General features: G+C 34.2%; 1 protein-coding gene across 33 annotated transcripts in view; it reads right to left on the bottom strand.

Annotated features, from left to right (window-relative positions):
- The window catches only part of NEK1 (NIMA related kinase 1), a 220,222-nt gene that overhangs the window by 23,620 nt on the left and 175,668 nt on the right, over window positions 1-20,934 (bottom strand). For 23 of the 33 annotated variants that reach the window (XM_070611442.1, XM_070611445.1, XM_070611457.1 and 20 more), the window contains 4 exons: window positions 16,846-17,022; window positions 13,251-13,371; window positions 5,584-5,675; window positions 4,693-4,940 (listed from right to left, as the gene is read on the bottom strand). In XM_070611442.1, coding sequence (XP_070467543.1) covers window positions 4,693-4,940; window positions 5,584-5,675; window positions 13,251-13,371; window positions 16,846-17,022 — 638 coding nt within the window. The remainder of the gene's footprint in view (window positions 1-4,692; window positions 4,941-5,583; window positions 5,676-13,250; window positions 13,372-16,845; window positions 17,023-20,934) is intronic. The other 10 variants (XM_070611449.1, XM_070611463.1, XM_070611451.1 and 7 more) reach the window with 3 other exon arrangements.

Below are 20,934 nucleotides of genomic sequence, written 5' to 3'. Positions count from 1 at the left end.
CAAGGAGACTACACAAAAGGGTGCAATATTTTTTAGGCCAAGATGAATTTTAGCCCTGGTAAAATAATCTCAATTCTAGTTTCTTTCTTTCACTAAATAAAATACCTTTCATAATCTAACATAAAATAATATAGTTGGAAAGAAATTTCAAGTGGTGTGTAATTTGACAAGCTTCCTCTTGGAATGGGTTTACACACCCATCAATCCAACAGCTTTCTGTCCTATATTAAAAACTCTTTTTGTTCATGGTCTTCTTGACAGACTGTTAAAGTTTTAAATAGGATATTCATCTTCAGTCAGAAAAATTTTACATAAGAACCCTTTCAGTTCTATAATTCTGATTCTACTAAATTTTTTTCATGTCATTTAAATAATATTCTATAGTTTTAACACTCATAGAAAGAAATCCTCCTGAAAATAGCTGTCCATCCATAACACGTTGCTTGAGATTTTACTTCATTTATGGGTCAGACTAACTTTTTTCTAGATTCTTTGTAGCATGATTTTATGCAGCTAGCATTTGATACCATTATGAATCAAATAGGAGAGCAACATTTTAGGAAAACTGAAAACATTCTTTTAAAAATATATACTTCCTTTGGATTTTCTCTTGTTGGTTAAGTTCTGTTTTTTCCTCAAAAATGAAGAGAATCAAGTAAGATAGTGAATGAATTAAGTACTAGCTGCACTGACAGAACTTCATATGAAATTCTACTTGAAAGAATTTTGTCAACTTACTTTTTCATCTGTGGTATTTTTCATATAAAATTATAAATTAGTAATACTCAGTTACACTACAAAATGCTTTATGATAAGTATATTTGTTTAGCCTCTGCTCACTGCAATTAAACTATAACATTGTGCCCTCAAAATAGCTTCTACAAATATCCTGCTTACTTCAACCATAAAGTGGGTTAAAAATGGATTTAAAGCATTAATTAAAACACTATAAACACTTACCATAGGCAAAAACTATGAACATTATCTAAGAATTGATATTTGAGCAAATCAAAAGAAGGCACTTAAGGTACAGGTCCTCTTTGTAAATTGCACATTAATATTCCCCCCCCGACCCCTACATTTGCTCTAACAAGAAAAGAAATTCTCAAGTTTTCAGAGAGTCAGTTTTCCACTCCATTCACAGACCAGAAAAGTAGCAGTGGAACACATCTGGTCTCTCTCCATTCCTTATTCACTATCCCCTAAAGTAAGGAAGGTTTAAAAGGAAGGACAAGCAGCTTTTTCATTTGGCAACCAAAATTCTGTTCTTATGTAAGTCAGACACAAGGACACAAGTAATTTACCTTAACGTTTTTTAAAAAGAACTTTTAGCAAAAATCTTTGTAGGAAGCTAAATTATCCCATTTTAGTAAACAGATTATATAAATGCTTATAAATAATTTTTAGCTTTTCTTCATGATCCAGGGCCACCATTACGAACACTGATTATTTACTATTTTGGCCCAATGATGAACTTGCATGATCTCACAGATTTATGGGGTAGACAGGTATGGCTTTCTTTCCTCGCCTTAAATGGCTACAGATTGCTTTGATTTTCTAGTGTTTTTTCTTGCCCCTTCCCTCTACATGAAATCTGCTTTGCTGTGCTTACTTCCAGGGTAAGTACATCTATAGAACTACTAAGGCTGAACTAAGGTCATGGAAAAAAATCAAATAATGAAATGTATTATGCAAGGAATATTAACTTTATAGACAGCAATAAGTTATTAAAAATCCCTGTGCTAATGATAGCTATGCACCTTTACCACAAAAGAACGTACATGAATTATATAATAATCCTTCTATGTCCCACCAAGGATTACCAAGTTTATGTCTTTGAAAGTCTGACTGCTTTTAGGTAAGTGACAGAATTTAACAATCTCTACATTTAAGAGAGGCATAAGAAAATTTTTCATAAAATAAAAACATACCCAACTGGAAAATTAAATTGAAAATCAAAATGACATATTTAAAAAACAGTCAAGGACAAAAGAATCCAGGCAATACATTCATATACAGACTTAAATATACAAAACAAACAACCCGATCCAAAAATGGGCAGAGGATATGAACAGACATTTTTCCAAAGAAGATATACAGATGGCCAACAGGCACATGAAAAGATGCTCAACATCACTAATTATCAGGGAAGTGCAAAATCAAAAGTACACTAAGAGATCACCTTACACCTGTCAGAATGGCCATAATTACTAAGACAAAAAATAACAAGTGTTGGAGACAATGTGGAGAAAAGGGAACTCTTGTACACTGCTGGTGGGAATGCAAACTGGTGCAGCTACTATAGAAAACAGTATGGAGATTTCTCAAAAAAATTAAAAATAGAAATACTATATGGCTCAGTTATCCTACTACTGGGTATTTGTTCAAAGAACTCAAAATCAACAATTCAAAGAGACTTATGCACCCCTATGTTCATTGCAGCATTATTCACGATAGCTAAGACATGCAAACAACCCAATTGCCTGTCAACTGATGAATGGATAAAGAAGATATGGTATATACACACAATGGACTACTACTCAGCCATAAAAAAGACAAAGTCATCCCATTTGCAACAATATGGATGGACCTTGAGGGTATGATATTAAGCTAAATAAGCAAGACAGAGAAATCAATGCATGGTTTCACTCATATGTGGAAGATAAACAAACACATGGATAAAGAGAACAGATTAGTGATTACCAGAGGGGAAGGGGGTTGGGGCATGAGCAAAAGGAGTAAAGGGGCACATACGTATGGTGACACATAAAAATTAGACTACTGGTGGTGAGCAGGATGCAGTGTATACAGAAACTGATAGGTAATGATGTACACCTGAAATTATACAATGTTATAAACCATTATGACCTCAATAAAATAATTGAAAAGAAAAAAAAAATCTCATGAGAGAAATGCTGAGTGAGAACTACCTGGCTTATTCCTAGTCTCGCTTTCAAATTTGTGAGCAAAATAAATGATTGTTATTGTCTTAAAAAAAATGTGTGTATATATATATGAAAAATGTTCAACCTCACTGGTAAACACAGAAATACAAATTTCAAAAAATTAATACCATTACTCATTTATTAAATATACAATTTTTAAGTAAATGATAATAGCTGGTGCTATTTAGGATACAAACTCTCATACACTATTGATGGTACTATAGATTGTTTCTTGAAGGGAAATCAGGTAATATACAATATAGTTTTTTGCATTCCTCTTACAAAAAAATTTGTTTTATGGAAATAATTGTGGATACATACAAAGATACAAATGTAGGTGGTTACAAAATCAAAAATTGAAACCTCAAAGCCCAACAATAGAAATAAATTAGCTAAAAAAATTATGATAGACCAGCACAAATGGAATTTGTGATGATTATTAAAGATGACATAAAAGAAAATTTGACCATATGACAACATATTATTTTTGTAATAACATTATTTGTAATAATATTTGTAATCATTTTATAATAACTATTAAACAGAAAAGCAGGTTACAAATAGTATGCATAACATCCTATTTTAGTAAAAAGTTATATATATATAAAAATTATATATATGAAAAGTAATACTTAAGGTATACTTTGCTTATGGCACTTTGCAGATACTGCGTTTTTTACAAGACCCTCTACCAGCAAAATGTTTACAACTCCTGAAGGTTCAGATGACGGTGAGCATTTTTCAGCAATAAAGTATTTTTAAATTAAGGTATATACATTGTTTTTTTAGACACAATGCTATTGCATACTTAATAGACTACAGTATAGTGTAAACAGAACTTTTATATGCATTGGGAAACCAAAAAATTTGTGTGACTTGCTTTATTGCCATGCTCTGGAACTGAACCTGCAATTATCTCTGAGGTATGCCTGTATAACAAAATGATATGTGATTTACTTTGTATTTCTAAGTTTCCTATAAAGAGGACATTCTAGTTTCTTTTTTTTTTAGAGATTGGCACCTGAGCTAACAACTGTTGCCAATCTTTTTTTTTTTTCCTTCTTCTCCCCACACCCTCCCAGTACATAGTTGTATATTCTAGTTGTAGGTCCTTCTGGTTATGCTATGTGGGACACCACCACAGCATGGCCTGATGAGTGGTGCCATGTCTGTGCCCAGGATCCAAACTGGCAAAACCCTGGCCTGCTGAAGCAGAGCATGTGAACTTAACCACTTGGCCATGGGGCTGGCCCTGACATTCTAATTTCTTAATAAGAAAAAATTGTTTACATATTTTTAAAACAGCAGGTGAGAAAAGATAAGAGGTCTGAAGACTTTTACCAGAAAGTGCATATGAACATCTATTAAAAATTTTGCTAGGTACAAATTAGGCAATATAGCACTTCTATCCATTTAAGACATTTTGCTTAAGCTTAGTCTCATGCTAAAAATGGAAGTTGGGTTGGGTAGTGAGAAAGGGGGATAGTGTAAGAGGGTGTAAGAGGGATCTTTTGCTCAAATAAAAGGAGACCCTATAAAAAGAATCCTGAATAGGGAGCCAATGAAACAGTCTTTGTCCTAGTGGTACTCTTAATGGGAATTTCTTTGCAGCATCTCAGAACATGGAGGTTTCTTGTTTTTGTTTTGATGTGTGTTTGTGTGTATGTGTTGGTGTTTTTAAGGGATTAAAATTCAATATAATGGTTTATCAAATGGATAACATTTTCCATTTGAGGAGCATACTTGCCTTTGGGTTGTTTGCATCAAAGAGACCAGTTGAAAGTCCAATCAGCAAGGAATTCTTGTTTTTGCTTTTTGGTGGTGAATCAGAGCGAGATCGCAGTGGAAAGGATTCTTCTGGTGAACACAGAATTGATTGAATTTGAGACACGACATTCAAGTGCTCAGAATGAACCATTTTATGGAAAAATGGTTCTGGTTGCATAGATTTATCTACATCACATTTAGAGTGCTGGGAATCATCTATTCCAGGTTCTGTGGTATAAAGGAAAGATTATGTGGTAAGTCTGTATAGTTCTCAGAGTTCTAAGTGATACTGAAAAAGCATAGTATTTAACACTAATTCTAGCAAAAAACTCCATGTTTATCAGAAAAACAAAATCAAAATATATCCGTGATTGTATTACCTTATAAATAATCTTTAACAGAATATAATGTTTTATTTTCAGAAAGCAGATTTAATATGCTATCTATGTCCCTTATCTTGGAAGTTCTAAAATATAGATGCAAATGCAAGGAAGTGTGAAAAAATACTGTTTAGACAGTCATATTTAGTTCCAGTTTATCTTTGTTCCTATAGGCTAGAAAGAAAAAAATTATACTTCTTAAATTTTAATTAATACTATTAAAAACAAGAAGACAACTTATTTAATGTCCTTAGCATATTGGCTTAGTTTTGGCAAGGCCATTCAATAAAACAACTGACCTAAAAGTTTTACTGCCCACGTTGCCAAACAATCCAGGCTTATAAATGCAGAGTCCAGTGCTCTATGCCTATTATGTTTTTTAAATGATTGGTGTGACTGATAAGGAATGATTTGTATTAACATATTGTCCAAATAAAACAGGTTAGTGTTAAAAATCTTCCAGAAAATAATCAGACCAATATGATGCTTACCCATATGAACTTCACTAAGCTGATCCAAATTCCTCAGAATTCCATCTTCAGAAACTTCATTTTGCTGAATGTTGATCCTATCTTCCAACCTGCTGCAGAGATAAACCAGTGGCAAAAAAACCCCAACTCAGTTTACTAGAAATAAAAGCACTCTCAAATAGAAAAAAATGAAACACAAATTCACCAGCATCCTGTGATGTCTCTTGCAAATATTTTTCTCATTTTTATGTATACTTTTTCTCATAAGCACATTGTATTTTTCACCCCTTTCAAATCTTCACCAATCATAATCATTCACAGCAACCAGCCACACCATTTCTTATAACAGTGGTTCCCAAAGCATGGCTCCTAGACATCAGCAGCAAATGGAAACTTGTTAGAAATGCAAATTCTCAGGCCCCAACCTAGATGAATGAATGAGAAACTTTCAGAAATAAGGCTTGGTTTCTTCAGCTGGTTTCAGTTAGGGTTGAGATAAATCATATAATAGCTAGTGGTCAAGACAGAAAAATTAGCCATAAGTATTCTTGGGTAATGATTAATGTTGAAAGCATGAATGATCCATTTATTAGTAGGACTGATAGTAGAATTATTGCTAATGTTACTTCACATGAAATTGTTTATGCTACTGCTTGTAGGGCTCTAATTAATGCATATTTTGAATTTGAAACTCAGCCTGATCAGAGAATGGAATAAACATCTAGGCTTGATATGGCTAATATTAATAGTACTCTTGGGTTTACATTAATTAGTAGTACGGTATGGGTAGTGCAATTCATATTGTTTGTGCTAGGGTGAAGGCCAGGATTGGTGCAATAATAAATATGGATGTTGATGACGTTAGTGGCTGTTGAATAGAGATAATTAATAGGAGAATGCTATTATGAACATCTTGTTAGGAAGAGAAATTGAACCTCTGGTAAAAAATGGTTTAAGTTTTAGGCAATTACCGGGCTCTGTCATCATACTAAACCCTGTTCTTGAGCAGAGCTGGGCATAAATTATTTAGATTGAGATTACATCATCTATAGTTTGAAGGTGCTTTTGTAAAGTGGGCCTTATTTCTCTTGCCCTTTCATACTGGGAGAAATGTAGAACAGATAGAAAATGACCTGGATTACTCCAGTCTGAACTCAGATCACACAGGACTTTAATCAGTGAACAAACAAACCATTAATAGCAGTTACACAACTGAGACGCCCTGATCCAACATCGAGGTTGTAAATCCTATTGTTGATACGAACTCTAGAATAGAACTGCGCTGTTATCCCTAAGGTAACTTGTTCAATATCTTGGATCAATAGGTGATAAAATATTTTGACTAGTTGGTCTAGATTTTAATCACTTGGAGCTTATTTTATTCTCCAAGGTCACCCCAACCAAAACTGTTCGTCCATTTAAAGTTTCGTTATCCCTTAAATTTGGTTAATTTTTGTTCTTTATGGACTAGTTAATTAAAACTCCATAGGGTCTTCGCGTCTTACCATGTCATTCTTACCTCTTTATGGGAAGATGAATTTCACTGATTAAAAAGTAAGGGACAGTAAAACCCTCATGTGGTTATCCATACAAGCCCTTATTTCGAGAACAAGTGATTATGCTTCCTTTGCACAGTCAGGATACCACAGCCAATAAACAGATGTCACTGAACAACACTAGAAATGCCAGAGGTGATGTTTTTGGTAAATAGATGGGGTATGTGTTTGCTGAGTTCCTTTTACTTTTTTAAACCTTTCCTTAAAAGCATACCTCTGTTGGGTTAACAATTAGTTCAAAAAATGATTTATTACTGGGTTAGATTTATCTTGCTGTTAAGTATCAGTGCTTATTCGTTCTGATAAAAGCTCATGCAATGAGAGAGGATTCTTGTTACTCATATTAACGATACTGTTTCTATTAATTAATAGACTAATCCAGTATTAGATTAGAGTTGGTTTTCATTGTTGGAATTAAGTGCGTTGTTGAGCTTGAACGCTTTCTTAACTGATGACTGCTTTCAGGCCTACTATGGTGTTTTATACTTACTGTCTAAGGACGTATCCCGCTTCTCAAAGGCTGTACCCTTTTAGACGAGCATTTAAATTTATATTAGAATTGCTATTTCTTCAGTTAAATTTAAATTTGAACTAAAATTCTATTCTAGATAATCAGCTATCACCAGGCTCATTAGGCTTTTCACCTCTACCTATAAATCTTTTCTTTTGCTACATAGATGAGTTTGTTCTTTAAAACTGTTCATAGGTAGCTCATCTGGTTTCAGGGTATTTAGCTTAAGTTCTCTGTTAAACTGTTCTAGTTAAATCATTATGTAAAAGGTAAAAGGAGTAAACTTTGCTGTTTAATACTTCTTTCATCATTTACTCACAGCGCCAATTAAAATTTCTATCGCCTATACTTTATTTTTTTTTTTTTTTTTTTTTTTTTTTTTTTTATTAATGTTATGATAGATTACAACCTTGTGAGATTTCAGTTGTACATTTTTGTTAGTCATGTTGTGGGTACACCACTTCCCCCTCCGTACCCTATACTTTAATTTTGAGCAAATGTTTTATTTATTTATAATAGTCGAATTTGGTAAGTTTGGGCTAGCTTTAGTTCAAAGCGGCCATTTAATACGACATCTCCTGGGTGTAAACTAGGTGCTTTGTTTAAGCTGCACTTTGATATATCCAAGCCCACTTTCCAGTGTGCTCACCTTATTACAACTCCTCTTATATATTTCGTACTTATTAATACATTATGCTGTAGGTTTATGACATTTGAGGAGGGTGATGGCAGGTGTGTGCGTGTTTCACGGCCTAATTAAGCTCTCTGTTCTTAATTTACTACTAAATCCTCTTTTAGCTTTTAACTTCATAAAGACTTTCATGTAATGTTCTTAAAAGAGAAAATGTAGCCCATTTCTCTCCATCCCATAAGCTACATCTTGACCTAATGCTTTTAGGCCTAATATTTACGCTTACCAAATGTTTACTACAATCCTTTTCAGGGTTTGCTGAAGATGGTGGTATATAGGCAGTATTAGCAAGGGTCAGTAAGGTTTATCAGGGTTTACCAATTATAGAACAGGCTCCTATAGGAAGATCTAAAGCAATGCCAAATCCTTTGAGTTTTAGGTTGTTGCTTAGTAGCATCTTGTGAGTAATTTTGTTAAAATAATTATTTGGGTTTAGGGCTAAGCATAGTGGGATACCTAATCCCAGTCTGGGTCTTAGCTATCATGTAATGTAGTCGAAAATATTAAAGTCATTTTCATAGTTTATTATTATTTTAGTTATAGCTTAATTAAGTTTTAATTTTATTATAACTATATCTTTAACATGCTTTATGCTGGAGTTTTATTAATTTGGGTTAAACATATGACTGTGGTGGCTGGCATGAAATTTACCAGCCCTAATTAATGAAACTTAGTCAAAGTTTCATTTTTGTCTTAATTTTTATCACTGCTATCTCCCATGGGGGTGTGGTTAAGCAAGGCACTGTGAGCTACTTTTTAGCGTGCTTGATGCCTGCTCCTTTTAATCACTGGTGATTAGAGGGCAATAACTTATCTCTGGGGGTTTGGTTTACAGGAAGTTTTTATTTTCTTAATACTTTTTAATCCATCTAAAATTTAAATAACTTTTAAATTTTTCAGTTTTAAATTTTGAACAATTTTCCATGTTTGTTTTTTAAAGTTTTTTTTAATCATATATGTAGTACATTTCTTCATTCAAAATGCAACGTTCGTTGGTTCCTCAAAAAGTTAAACAGAATTACCACATGCCACAGCAATTCTGCTCCTAGATATACACCAAAAAAACTGAATTCAGGTCTTCAAATGGAAACTTGTACACAAAATGTTCACAGAAGTACTATTCACAATAGCCAAGAGGTAGAAACAACACTGGAAATGAACCATCACCATCTGCTGAATGTCCATCAACTGATGAACAGACAAAAATATATGGTATATTCATATAATGGATTACTCAGCCATAAAAAGAAATGAAGAACTAATACATTCCACGACACAGATGAACTTTGAAGACATTAAGCTAGGTCAAAAAAGCCAGATACAAAAAGGCACACATTGTATGATTCCATGTGAAATATCCAGAATAGGCAAATCCATAGAGACATAAAGCAGATTAACGGCTGCTAGGGACTCAGGAGAGGGGAAAAGAGGGAGTGGCTGCTTAATGGGTACAGTGTTTCCTTTTGCAGTGATGAAAATATTCTGGAACCATATAGTGGTAATGGTTACACAACACTACGAATGTTGTGTACCGAATGTACTGAACTGCACACTTTAAAATGGTTAAAATGATAAATTTTATGTTATATGAATTTTACCTAAATTTTAAAAAAAGTAATGTTTCTTCTAAGGATTTCCCTAACCACTCAAATCCTAGTTGCCTTTACTAATATCAGTTGGGTGTACATCTTACCACACTTCTTCTTTAAATTTACATATACATGAGTACATATATAATAATTTTACATAGAATTATCATAGTATCATTCTAATATATGGAAATGCTTTTTTATTCAATATAATTTTATTTCATTAATCATTCGATATTTTGGACATATTTTCATATTAATACATGGAGTTCCATTTTATTCTTTTAAGTGCTGCATACTATCCATGATGCAGTATACAGAAACACAACAGTACTTTTAACCACTTTCTTATCAATGATTAAACTTTTTTAAATTATTTGCCATGATTCTACTGCAATAAATTTTCTTGCATATGCTTCTTTATGTCAATGCCCAAGTCCAGACCACTACCTGTTTTTATAGATAAATTGTATTGGAACAGCCACTCTACTGTTTATGTATTAACTATGACTGCTATTGTAGTACAAAGACAGAATTGAATAGCTGCATCACAGATCATATGGCCTACATAGCCTAAAATACTTACTATCTGGCCCTTTACAGAAAATGTCTGACAATCCCTGCAATAAAACATGGTAAAGGAAGGAACTTTGTTACTTTTTATGAAGAAAGCATAACAAGAATACCGAAATACGACAATGATTTCCCATAACAAAAGGGAACTACAGGTGACTCTTGCAAGTATTAATACAAAAATCCTAAAATAAAGTATTAGCAAACAGAAGTACATTAAAATAATAACATATCAAGACCAAGCAGAGTTTATTTAAGGTACGCAAGATGGTTCAATATTAAGTAATCTATTACTATAATTCATTACAGCAATAGATAAGAGAAAACATTTATATGAATGGTTCCATAGAGGTTGAAAAGTCATTTGACAAAACCCATTCCTGATTTTTTTTTAATCAGTAAAATATGAATAGATACCTAACTCAGCTAAAAAGTAGAGTCATGCCTAGTTTAGGGTTAACATTAAAATTATCTTCAGTAAAGTCAAGAACAGGACAAAGACACCCCCCATTTCTAATATTTAACATTGTATATAATGTACTAACCAAAGCAATTGGAGAGAAAGAAACCAGTGTTAAAAAAATTGAAAAGACATAAAGCCATCACTATTTTCATATGATGTGATTGTGTATCTGAAAAATACGAAAGATTCAACTGAAAAGCTATCATGAACAATAGTAGAAATCAATAAGACAGAGGGATACAAAACCAATATAAAGAAATCTACAGTTTTAATATATACAACCTTTTAGTTACAAGATCTCATAGGAGAATGGGCACCATTTATAACATCAAACAAAAGATAATATACCTGGGAATAAGCTTACCAATAAAAGTGTAAAACCTAGATAAAGGAAACTCCAAAACTTGATCAAAAAGAAAGGCCTATCATGTGCTTCTTGGACAGGAAGAACATAGCATGTTGATTTTCCCCATGTTAATTTATGAATTTAACATCCTGATAAAATACCAATTGATCTTTTGGGGGAGGTTAGGGGAAGGTGGGCTAAATTTAATAAGTTCTAAATTGAGATAAAAAATTACACAAGCAAGAATAGTCAGGAAAAACAAAAAGGAAAAGCAATGAAAATGAATTAGCCTTAAATGATCTTAAAATATATTTTACATTTTAATTAAAACAGTATGTACCAGCATACTGAATAAAGGCCAATGGAACAGGAAAAAAAAGTACAAGAATTTCAAATAATTAAGAAAATTCAGTACATACTAAAAATGGCATTTTAAATCTGTGTAGGAAAGATGGACTTTTTAATAAATGAAACTGGAACTATTGGGTAGCTATCTGGAAGAAAACCAGAATCCATACACCAAGTTAAACTGCAAACAGATCAAAGGCTTAAATATAAAAAGTACCTACATAAAAGTACTAGAAGAAAAGATTGAAAAATTCTTTGATAACCTTAGAAAGAACAAAGCTTCTCTGAATAATTACCAAAATTCAGGTAAAGATGACAACTTAAAAAAAAACACTTCTGCACAGCAAAAAAAAAAAGAAACATAAATGACCAAGAGGGAAAAAATAGTTGCAATTTAAATAATAACCAGGGAAAATATCTCTACTATTTAAAGATTTCTTACTAATTTATAAAAGACCAACAACTAAATTTTAAAAATGAGTCAAAGATTTAAACAGAGAACTTACAGAAAAGGAAATACAAAGAAAACTTAAACATTTGAAAAGGTGTGCTCAACTTTACCACAATAAGAGAGAGATTAAGACACCAAACAGAGATCCTATTTTTTACCTATCAGATTGGTAAAAATCAAAACTTTGGTGATAAAAGTTTGGCAAGGCTGTAGGGAAAACAGGAGGTTTCATACATTCTTTCCTTATATACTAGTTGATTGCTGAGCCCCATGAACGTAGTATCTATTCAAAAATTAAATTTTTTAATACCGTAATATAATAGGATTGAATGCAATATTAGGTTATTAGAGTACATCTTAAAAAGGTCTTATAAAAAGGGACCCAGGTTTTGAAACGTAAAAAAAAGAGGTAACACTTCGGTCAGAATAGCTATAATTAACAAGATGGGAAACAACAAATGTTGGAGAGGATGTGGAGAGAAGGGAGCCCTTGTACACTGCTGGTGGGAGTGTAAACTGGTGCAGCCACTATGGAAAGCAGTATGGAGTTTCCTCAGAAAATTAAGAATAGATCTACCATATGATTCAGCTATCCCACTGCTGGGTATTTATCCAAAGAACTTGAAAATGCAAAGGCATAAAGATACATGCACCCCTATGTTCACTGCAGCATTATTCACAATAGCCAAGACTTGGAAGCAACCTAGGTGCCTATCAAGGGACGAATGTATAAAGAAGATGTAGTATTTATATATGATGGAATACTACTCAGCCATAACAAATGATGAAATTCGGCCATTTGTGACAAGATGGATGGCCCTTCAGGGTAGTATGCTAAGCAAAATTAGTCAGAGGGAGAAAGTCAAATACCATATGATCTCACTCATAAGTAGAAGATAAAAACAGCGACAAACACACACATAGCAATGGAGATTGGACTGGTGGTTACCAAAGGGGAAGGGGGACAAGGGAGGGCAAAAGGGGTGATTAGGCTCACATGTGAGGGGATGCACTATAATTAGTTTTTGGGTGGGAAACATGATGTAATCTACACAGAATTCGAGATATATTACGATGTATATCTGAAAGCTATATAATGTTATAATCCAATGTTACTGCAATTAAAAAAATTAAAAATTAAAAAAAAAGAGGCAACATACTCTGTTTCCTTTGTTTCTTTTATCTCACTAATCCACACGTCGATAACAGTGCATGGCAAGCTACCATCTTTGTTGACTCCACTTGGCTCTTGTAGAACTTCCGTTTCCAAGTCATCAGGTTCTGAAAAGCAAAAACATCACAAAAAACATATTTTGAAGCAAAATTCGTTTAGAGAAAACTGAATAAATTTTCCGTAAATTACCATCACCTAGTTTTAGGCGAATATGTTAATTATAACAGAAAAAATTAAATATTTTATCTCTAGATCTTTAACCTTGTTACTGTGTTAACTCTCTAGTTCAATTATTTCTGAAATGATAGACTTTCCCTTTGCATTTTCACTGTAGTAAAAACACCCAAAAGAAATATTGTACACCCTATATTTTTCATTATTACACAAAATTTTCTCTTCATTAAAATTTCAGTAACATGTAAATTGCTTTAAAGAAGGGATAAAAACAAGTTGAAAGAATAACGATATCTGTGGTTAGAAATATGGAAGGAGAATAGACTGTAATATCATTGATTAGTAACTGACAGGAAAGTTCGATCATCAAAATCTTTCAACCAAAAAAGAAAACAAATTCTATTAACCTGTACTTTTACAATGATATTGAGAACATAACTGAAGTGCACTAAATCTATTTTCCTAGACCCTCAAATAGTTAATGATTAGGGTGCTACGTCTGTTTACTGGTGGTGGCTCACATTATACCTGGTAGATCTTTTCTGAAAGTATATAGGAATAAAAAGAGAGTTTCTTCCTTCATCTGTGAACTCCTCTTTTTCCTCTCCATGTCAGATTATTAATACTATCTTGTTTAAGCCACCATCACCGCCTCTTTTTTCCTGAAATCCAGATAATCTTTCCTTATCTATTTTAAAAGTTTCCAATGAGCTGTCCTATTTAGAAAGATAATCGATATTGTACCAATCCTTAAAGTTTCTATCTTTCAGTAAAACGATTTTTTTGTGGTCACTTATATAAGGTAAGCACTTGGGGCAGGGGAAATCTTTTTTATTTATTTTTTAATGAATAATCGTTCTCTAGTACCTTAAGCCATTTCAACATGACTCATTCTACAAACTATATTTGTGACTGTTCTGGCTGCAAAGTCTAAAATATTTACTATGTGGCTCTTTGTAGAAAAAATTTGCCGACTCTTGCACTAGGCTATATAGCCTCTATTATATGCCTAACAGAGTTTTGTTTTTTTTTAAAGAAAAGGCAAAAGATATCTACTAACTATGATTCTAATGAATAAGACTATTTAAGTTACTGTGGTGAAGTAAAGGCGGTCACACATATAGAAAGGTCTCTGATAGTCCTCTCATCTAGAGTGGGGCTCTGTTTCCTCTCTCTTTGAATTCGGGCTGCCATTGTGATTGCCTTGACCAATCGAGCACAGCTGAAGTGTTCCAATGCCAGTCTCAGGTCTAGCCTTTCAGAGAACTGGCAGCTTCTACCTTGGAATCTGGAAACGTAAGCCACCAAGAAAAAAGTTTAGCTATTTTAGAAAGACCATGCGGCAAGGCCCTGAGACTAAAATGAAGGCGAGGGACCCAGCTGAACAAGTCCAGCCGATCCCTGTCAAGTCACCATGCATGGATGGGAGTGACATCAACTTGTACCCAAAATAAGCCCAGCTGACAGCTGAATACCACTGAGTGATACCAGCTGATGCCACATGGAAGAGGAAGAGAAGACCCTTCCCAATTTTTAACCCACAAAAGTGAGACATAAAATAAAGTAGTTATTTTAAGTTTGGGGAGTAATTTGTTTTGCAGAAATAGATGACTGAATCAGAATTTTCTATCTGAAAACGAGGTGCTGACATAACAAAAGCCTAAAACATGTGCGCTGGTTTTGGAAGTGGGCAGCAGGCAAAAGTTGAAAGGGCTTCAAGGACTCTGTTGGTGAGACACTAGCCAGTGAAAAAAAGTTATTGGAGGCTGGAGAAAATGTAATTTTTGTTATATAGTGGCAGAAAATTTGGTACCTGTGATAACAAAGACAATAGAAAGGTACCTAATAGGTTCAATGACCTGGCTAAGGAGCTATCTAAGCAGAATGTTGAAAATAACAGCTAGCTTCTAGTAGCCTCTGATAAAGTACAGGAAGAGAGAAATTGAAGAAAGAACTGTTTAGTTTATGAGCAGACATTAGAAGAGAAGCCCAAGATAATGCCTTTTAGGCAACAAAAGCTTCTCAAGGGAAGACATGGCCTCATGATAAACACTAATTTTAGGGCAGTAAAATGCGGTTTCATGGCAAAAATGAAGGGTGTGACCATAAGACCTTTTGTTATGGCACAGAAAGATTTAACAGCATGTCTCACAGACTCTCTTTGCTGGACAAAAGGATTTCTAAGAATCTCAAGTGTACTATCTCACAGCATCTTCACAGACAACTCAAGGCAAAGAATGGCCAGTCTCAAAAAAAAAAAAGTGGTTTTTGTCTAATATCGTGAATATCAGTAATATTCATACAAAATCCACAAATTAAGAAAATTTTACTTGCAGAAGCACCACCAGCTTGGATTGAAGGGAAAAGACACAGTTGTAAGAGAAGAGCCCTTGAGGACCCCAACTTTTGGTATAAAGGAAGCAACCTCTCAATGCTACTCCTGGCTGGATTTCAGAATTTCTATGGAGCAACGATCGCTATGTGCTTCCCATTTTCCTTTTTTTTGAAAAGGAGTCTCTATTCCTGTTTCACCATTTTATCTTAGGTATATAGAAGGCAAGTAACTTCCTTTTTTACTTATAGGTCTTCAGACCGAGAGTAACTGTACTCAAAGAACTGTACCCAAGGAAATTCATCTGTGCATAGGACTGACGTTGATAACAACATCTTCAGACTTTGAGCCAATGTCATAATAAGATGAGGGTTTGAGAAAGGGTAAATGTATTTCACATGGGGGAGAACGTAAGTAATTTTTGGTCAAATAGCAGATTACGACAGATTAAAGATGGCTGCAAATTCTTTAACAGTCTCACCTTTGAGAGGTGGGGTCTGTTTTGCCTCCCTTTGAATTCAGGCTGGCCTGTGACTGCTTTGACCAAGGATGTATAGTGGAAGTGATATTGTGCCAGTTCTGACACTAGCTTTTAAGAGTATAAGCAACTTTTACCTAGTATCTGTGTGCCCTGGGCCACCATATAAGAAGAGGGAGAGGGGCCCGGCTTAGCCCAACCCTCTAGCTGTACCTGACAAGACACCAGTTAAGCCATCTTGGACCCATCAGACCAGCCTGGCTGCCAGCTGAATATCAGCAAGTGATCCCAGAGACAAAAGCACATGGATTAGAAAACTCACATTAGCCAAGCCTTGACTCATTCCTGACACACAAAATCATGAGATATAATAAAACGATTATTGTTTTAACACTAAGTTTTGGTATGATTTATTACGTAGCAATAAAAAAAAACAGACCTGTTACTAAAAGTACAAAAATAGTGAACCTAATTTGAGATGAATCACCCAAACATATACACATATTTCGATGATTTGTTTATGAAGAGCTGTTTATAAAGAAGAAACTACAGTATTATTAAATCAAATATTGCTCATTTTGACCAATTAAAACGTACCATCCAAATTCCCTTCTGATTTCAATGATGTCTGTGGAGATGCCTCATTAAACTTTGGACTATTTGTCTCAACAGAAGAATCAACAGTAGCTAATGGGTTCATTTCAAGTGAAATAGATTTTACTTTTTCTTCTCCAGTAATAAAAGGTTTGTAATTCTCCTCATCAGGAGAAATCTCTGAAACAACAAAAAAGGAAAAAAATCATACTACATTCTCAAAACGACTTGAATTTTATTTGTAACAGCATTTACAGCAAAGTTCAGTAACTGTATTTTTACAACAAGAAATTACTGGTTAAGCTCTGTTATGTATTAGAAATTAATAAATGTTTAAAGTAGATGATAGCTGAATTTCATCTTAATTATACATAATGATTTCTAAGGTAGTTAATATACAGTTTACTTTTTCCTTTCAATGAAACTGATATATGTGTCAGAATGGTATTTTTAAAATGGTATATTTTAAAATTATTACCTAATTATTTTTGCTTGTTTCTGGTAATTGCTAATTACTTCGAATTGTCAGAAACTGCCCATATTTTTAATTGATGCCAAAAGAGAATGGATTTACTTCAGAACAAGACCCCCAGGTCACTCCCGTTCATTCCTTGAAGATGTTACTTTTTAGCTCACTGTCAGGAGATTGCCCCAACACTAATTCTGTCTTAACTAAGTTAGTTGATTTCCATACGTATGTCAATAATTCTTCCAGTATTTGGGCTTTTCAGTTCCTCTCTGACGATCTTATCTTTACCGTACCTCAGTCACTCTAATGGTCATAACTTGGAGACCCTGCCATTAAGTTCAGCTCCTAAAAGTGTTGTGTTAAATATTTCACCTTCTAATTTCTAACATCTTATTTTTCCACTTAGCTCCCTCTACTACCCCAACTCTAAAAAATGTTACCCCACCAGTATCTACACCACATTGATCTTGCCAAATTTTCTCTCCCCATCACCCCCATTAAAATCCATCTAAAGTCTGTCATTATAATCTTTCTCTTGCATACATCCTCAACTCATTGTACTCACATGCCAAAATCCAAACTCCACATAAATTCAATTTTCTGCCTACTATGTCTGCACACACATGGCTGAAATGAGTGGATAAAAACAGAGATCCTTGCTCATTGGTCTCGATTTCAATTCATTATCACTAAAGTCAAGTGGGCCCTTTGTGTTGCCTGCTGTCCTACTAGACATAACACTGGGTAGCAGAACTGCCCCTGGTTCAGTTAACTTCCTTAGGAAAAAAAAATTGTATACAGCTATGTGTGAGTTGTTTTACCTCTTATTTCTTCCTAGTCAACAGAGGATAAAACTATAGTGCTGTGCATGTTTTGGAATATCTTTCCTTCAACAAGCTTCATCAACAAATTGATTGTGTTTTTGCTCATTCAGCCTTACCATTCTGCTATAAAATCATGTCTATTAAGATAAGGAACAAGGATGCCAGAGAGCATCATTATTATTAAAGATTGCTTTGGGGTGTCTAACAAATACAGCAAGAAGAAAAAGGAATAATGAGAATAATATTAAACAAAAAACTATTTCTTATACTGATGATATAAGCTGCAAATCTGGAATATCTAAGATGTCAAGGGAAAAAATTTAATAGATTTAATAAAATAATTCAGTAAGGAGTTTGGATATAAAATTTTACATAGATAGACAAAAAGAATGAATAGCTTTATTTTAACTAGAAATAAGAACACAGAAAGGGAAATGGAAAAAATATATCATCATAATAAAGACAAAAATATAAACATTATATAAGAATAAATTTACCAAAGAAGTTTAGAAATTAAATGAAGAAAACAAAATGTTACTGGCAAACACAAAATGAGATTGGTGCAAATAGAAAGACAGACTTAAAATCTCGAATTTAATAGCATAAAAATGATACTACAAAAATCAACATATAAATTGAATACAATTCTAATCACAATACCCAATTAGATAAAATGAACTTAAAATTTGTTTGGAATAATAATTGTCTAAGAATAACCAAGAAAAATATTTTTAGAATTCCAGATAGACTAAAGACTTTGTATATATGCATGTGTGCACGTACTTGCATGCATACATGTGTCTGTTCTCTGCCTATTTATCTAATCTAAGGATTTGAGAAAACTTTCCACCCAATGAAGGAAATTCAGAACACAGAAATTAAAAAGGCAAACTGGCAAAAAAATTACCAAAAAACCCTGAATGGCCAAAAATAGCATAAAATAAGTGAAATAGAGAGTGACATCAGCATCATGGCAGAGCGAATTCTCTTGGCAATCTCTCACCTCCATGATACAATGAAAAAGATATTCACACTCCAACAGAGGACATCCACACAACACAAAAGACGTCTGAGAGACCCATGCAACCATACGTTGGAGGTTAGAGAGGCTAGAGTGCCCCTCAGAGGAGGTGAAACAGGGTAAGGGGAAACATTGCTCCCTCCCCAAAAAAAGACTGTGATCTGGGACTGCGTGCAGCCTCCAAGAGGTATGGAAGGGAGGAGGGGATGCTCATTTGCAGAACATCAAAGATCCCTGAGGTTCCTCGAAGTCTAGGGGGAACCCCCTACCGAGGTGAAAGCTGTTGGGTGGGGGTGACCTTATCAAGTCAACATCCCAAGCGAGCAGATAGCGAGAGCAGTGAGTAAGCCCACGAGAGTACACAGAAGAAAGCGTCCCTCCCTGCCCCTCCACTCAGCAGTGTTTCCAGTGCTTTGGATCCTAGCAGACCCAGAGGGCTCAGGGTATGCAGCTCTTGACCCACAACCAGTGGTGACAGGTGGTAACTGCGACCAAATAATACCAGGATGCAAAAGAACAAAGGCACAGCCTATAGAAGTATCAAAAATTATATTAAATCTCTAGGCTATAGAGAAAATGTCAAGTACCAATAAATCAGTCCTGAATATATAGAAAGATGTAATCTAATAACAGAGAATTCAAAATAGCTATCATCAAAAAAAATCAATGAGCTAAAAGAGAATGTAGAGAAACAATTCAATGAGTTCAGGAGCTACTTCACAAAAGAGATTGAAACTATAAAGACGAATTCAATCAGAAATATTGGAACTGAAAGACACAATCAATGAGATAAAACAAAATATGGATTCTCTGAATGCTCGTGCGGATGTCACAGAGGAGTGAATCAGCATAATCGAGGATAGACATAAAGAAATGCTCCAGATACAGGAGAGAGAACTAAGACTAGAAAGAAATGAAGAAAGTCTCTGAGAACTGTCTGACTCAATTAGGAAATGCAACATAAGAATTATAGGTATTCAAAAGGGAGAAGAGAAGGAGAATGGAGTAGAAAGCAAAGAAATAATAGCAGAGAACTTCCCAAACCTGGGGAAGGGGATGGAAATCCATGTGAAAGAAGTTACCAGATCTCCTAAATATGTCAATGTAAAAAGACCCACAGCAATGCATACAGTGGTGAAACTGGCAAAAGTGAATCACAAAGAAAAAATACTAATGGCTGCAAGGCACAACAAAATAACCTACACAGGAACCCCTATCAGGCTTTTAGCAGATTTCTCTGCAGAAACCTTACAGGCTAGGAGAGACTGGAATGACATATTCAAATCCTTGAAGGACAAAACCTTTCAGCCAAGAATAGTCTATCAAGCGAAAATATCCTGCTGTGGCAGGCATCCCACATACAAAGTTGAGGAAAATGGGCACGGATGTTAGCTCAGGGCCAGTCTTCCTCAGCAAAAAAGAGGAGGATTGGTGGTAGATGTTAGCTCAGGCTTATCTTCCTCAAAAAAAAAGAAAGAAAGAAAGAAAAAAATCTGAAGACAAATGAAAATGAAAACATACCATACCAACTCATATGGTATATAGCAAAAGCAGTACCAAGAGGGAAATTCATTGGAATACAGGCTCACCTTAACAAACAAGAAAAATCCCAAATAAGCAATCTCAAACTACTCCTGACTGAATTAGAAAAAGAAAAACAAACAAATCCCAAAGTCAGCAGAAGGAGAAATAATAAAAATCACAGCAGAAATAAATGCAATTGAAACAAAAAACGCAGTAGAAAGGATCAATGAAACAAAGAGCTGGTTCTTTGAGAA

The sequence above is a fragment of the Equus przewalskii genome, chromosome 2 (genome assembly GCF_037783145.1).
Source record: "Equus przewalskii isolate Varuska chromosome 2, EquPr2, whole genome shotgun sequence".
Classification (NCBI taxonomy): domain Eukaryota; kingdom Metazoa; phylum Chordata; class Mammalia; order Perissodactyla; family Equidae; genus Equus; species Equus przewalskii.
The sequence above is the reverse complement of the archived record's forward strand: the minus strand, read 5'-3'. Positions and strand labels throughout refer to the sequence as shown.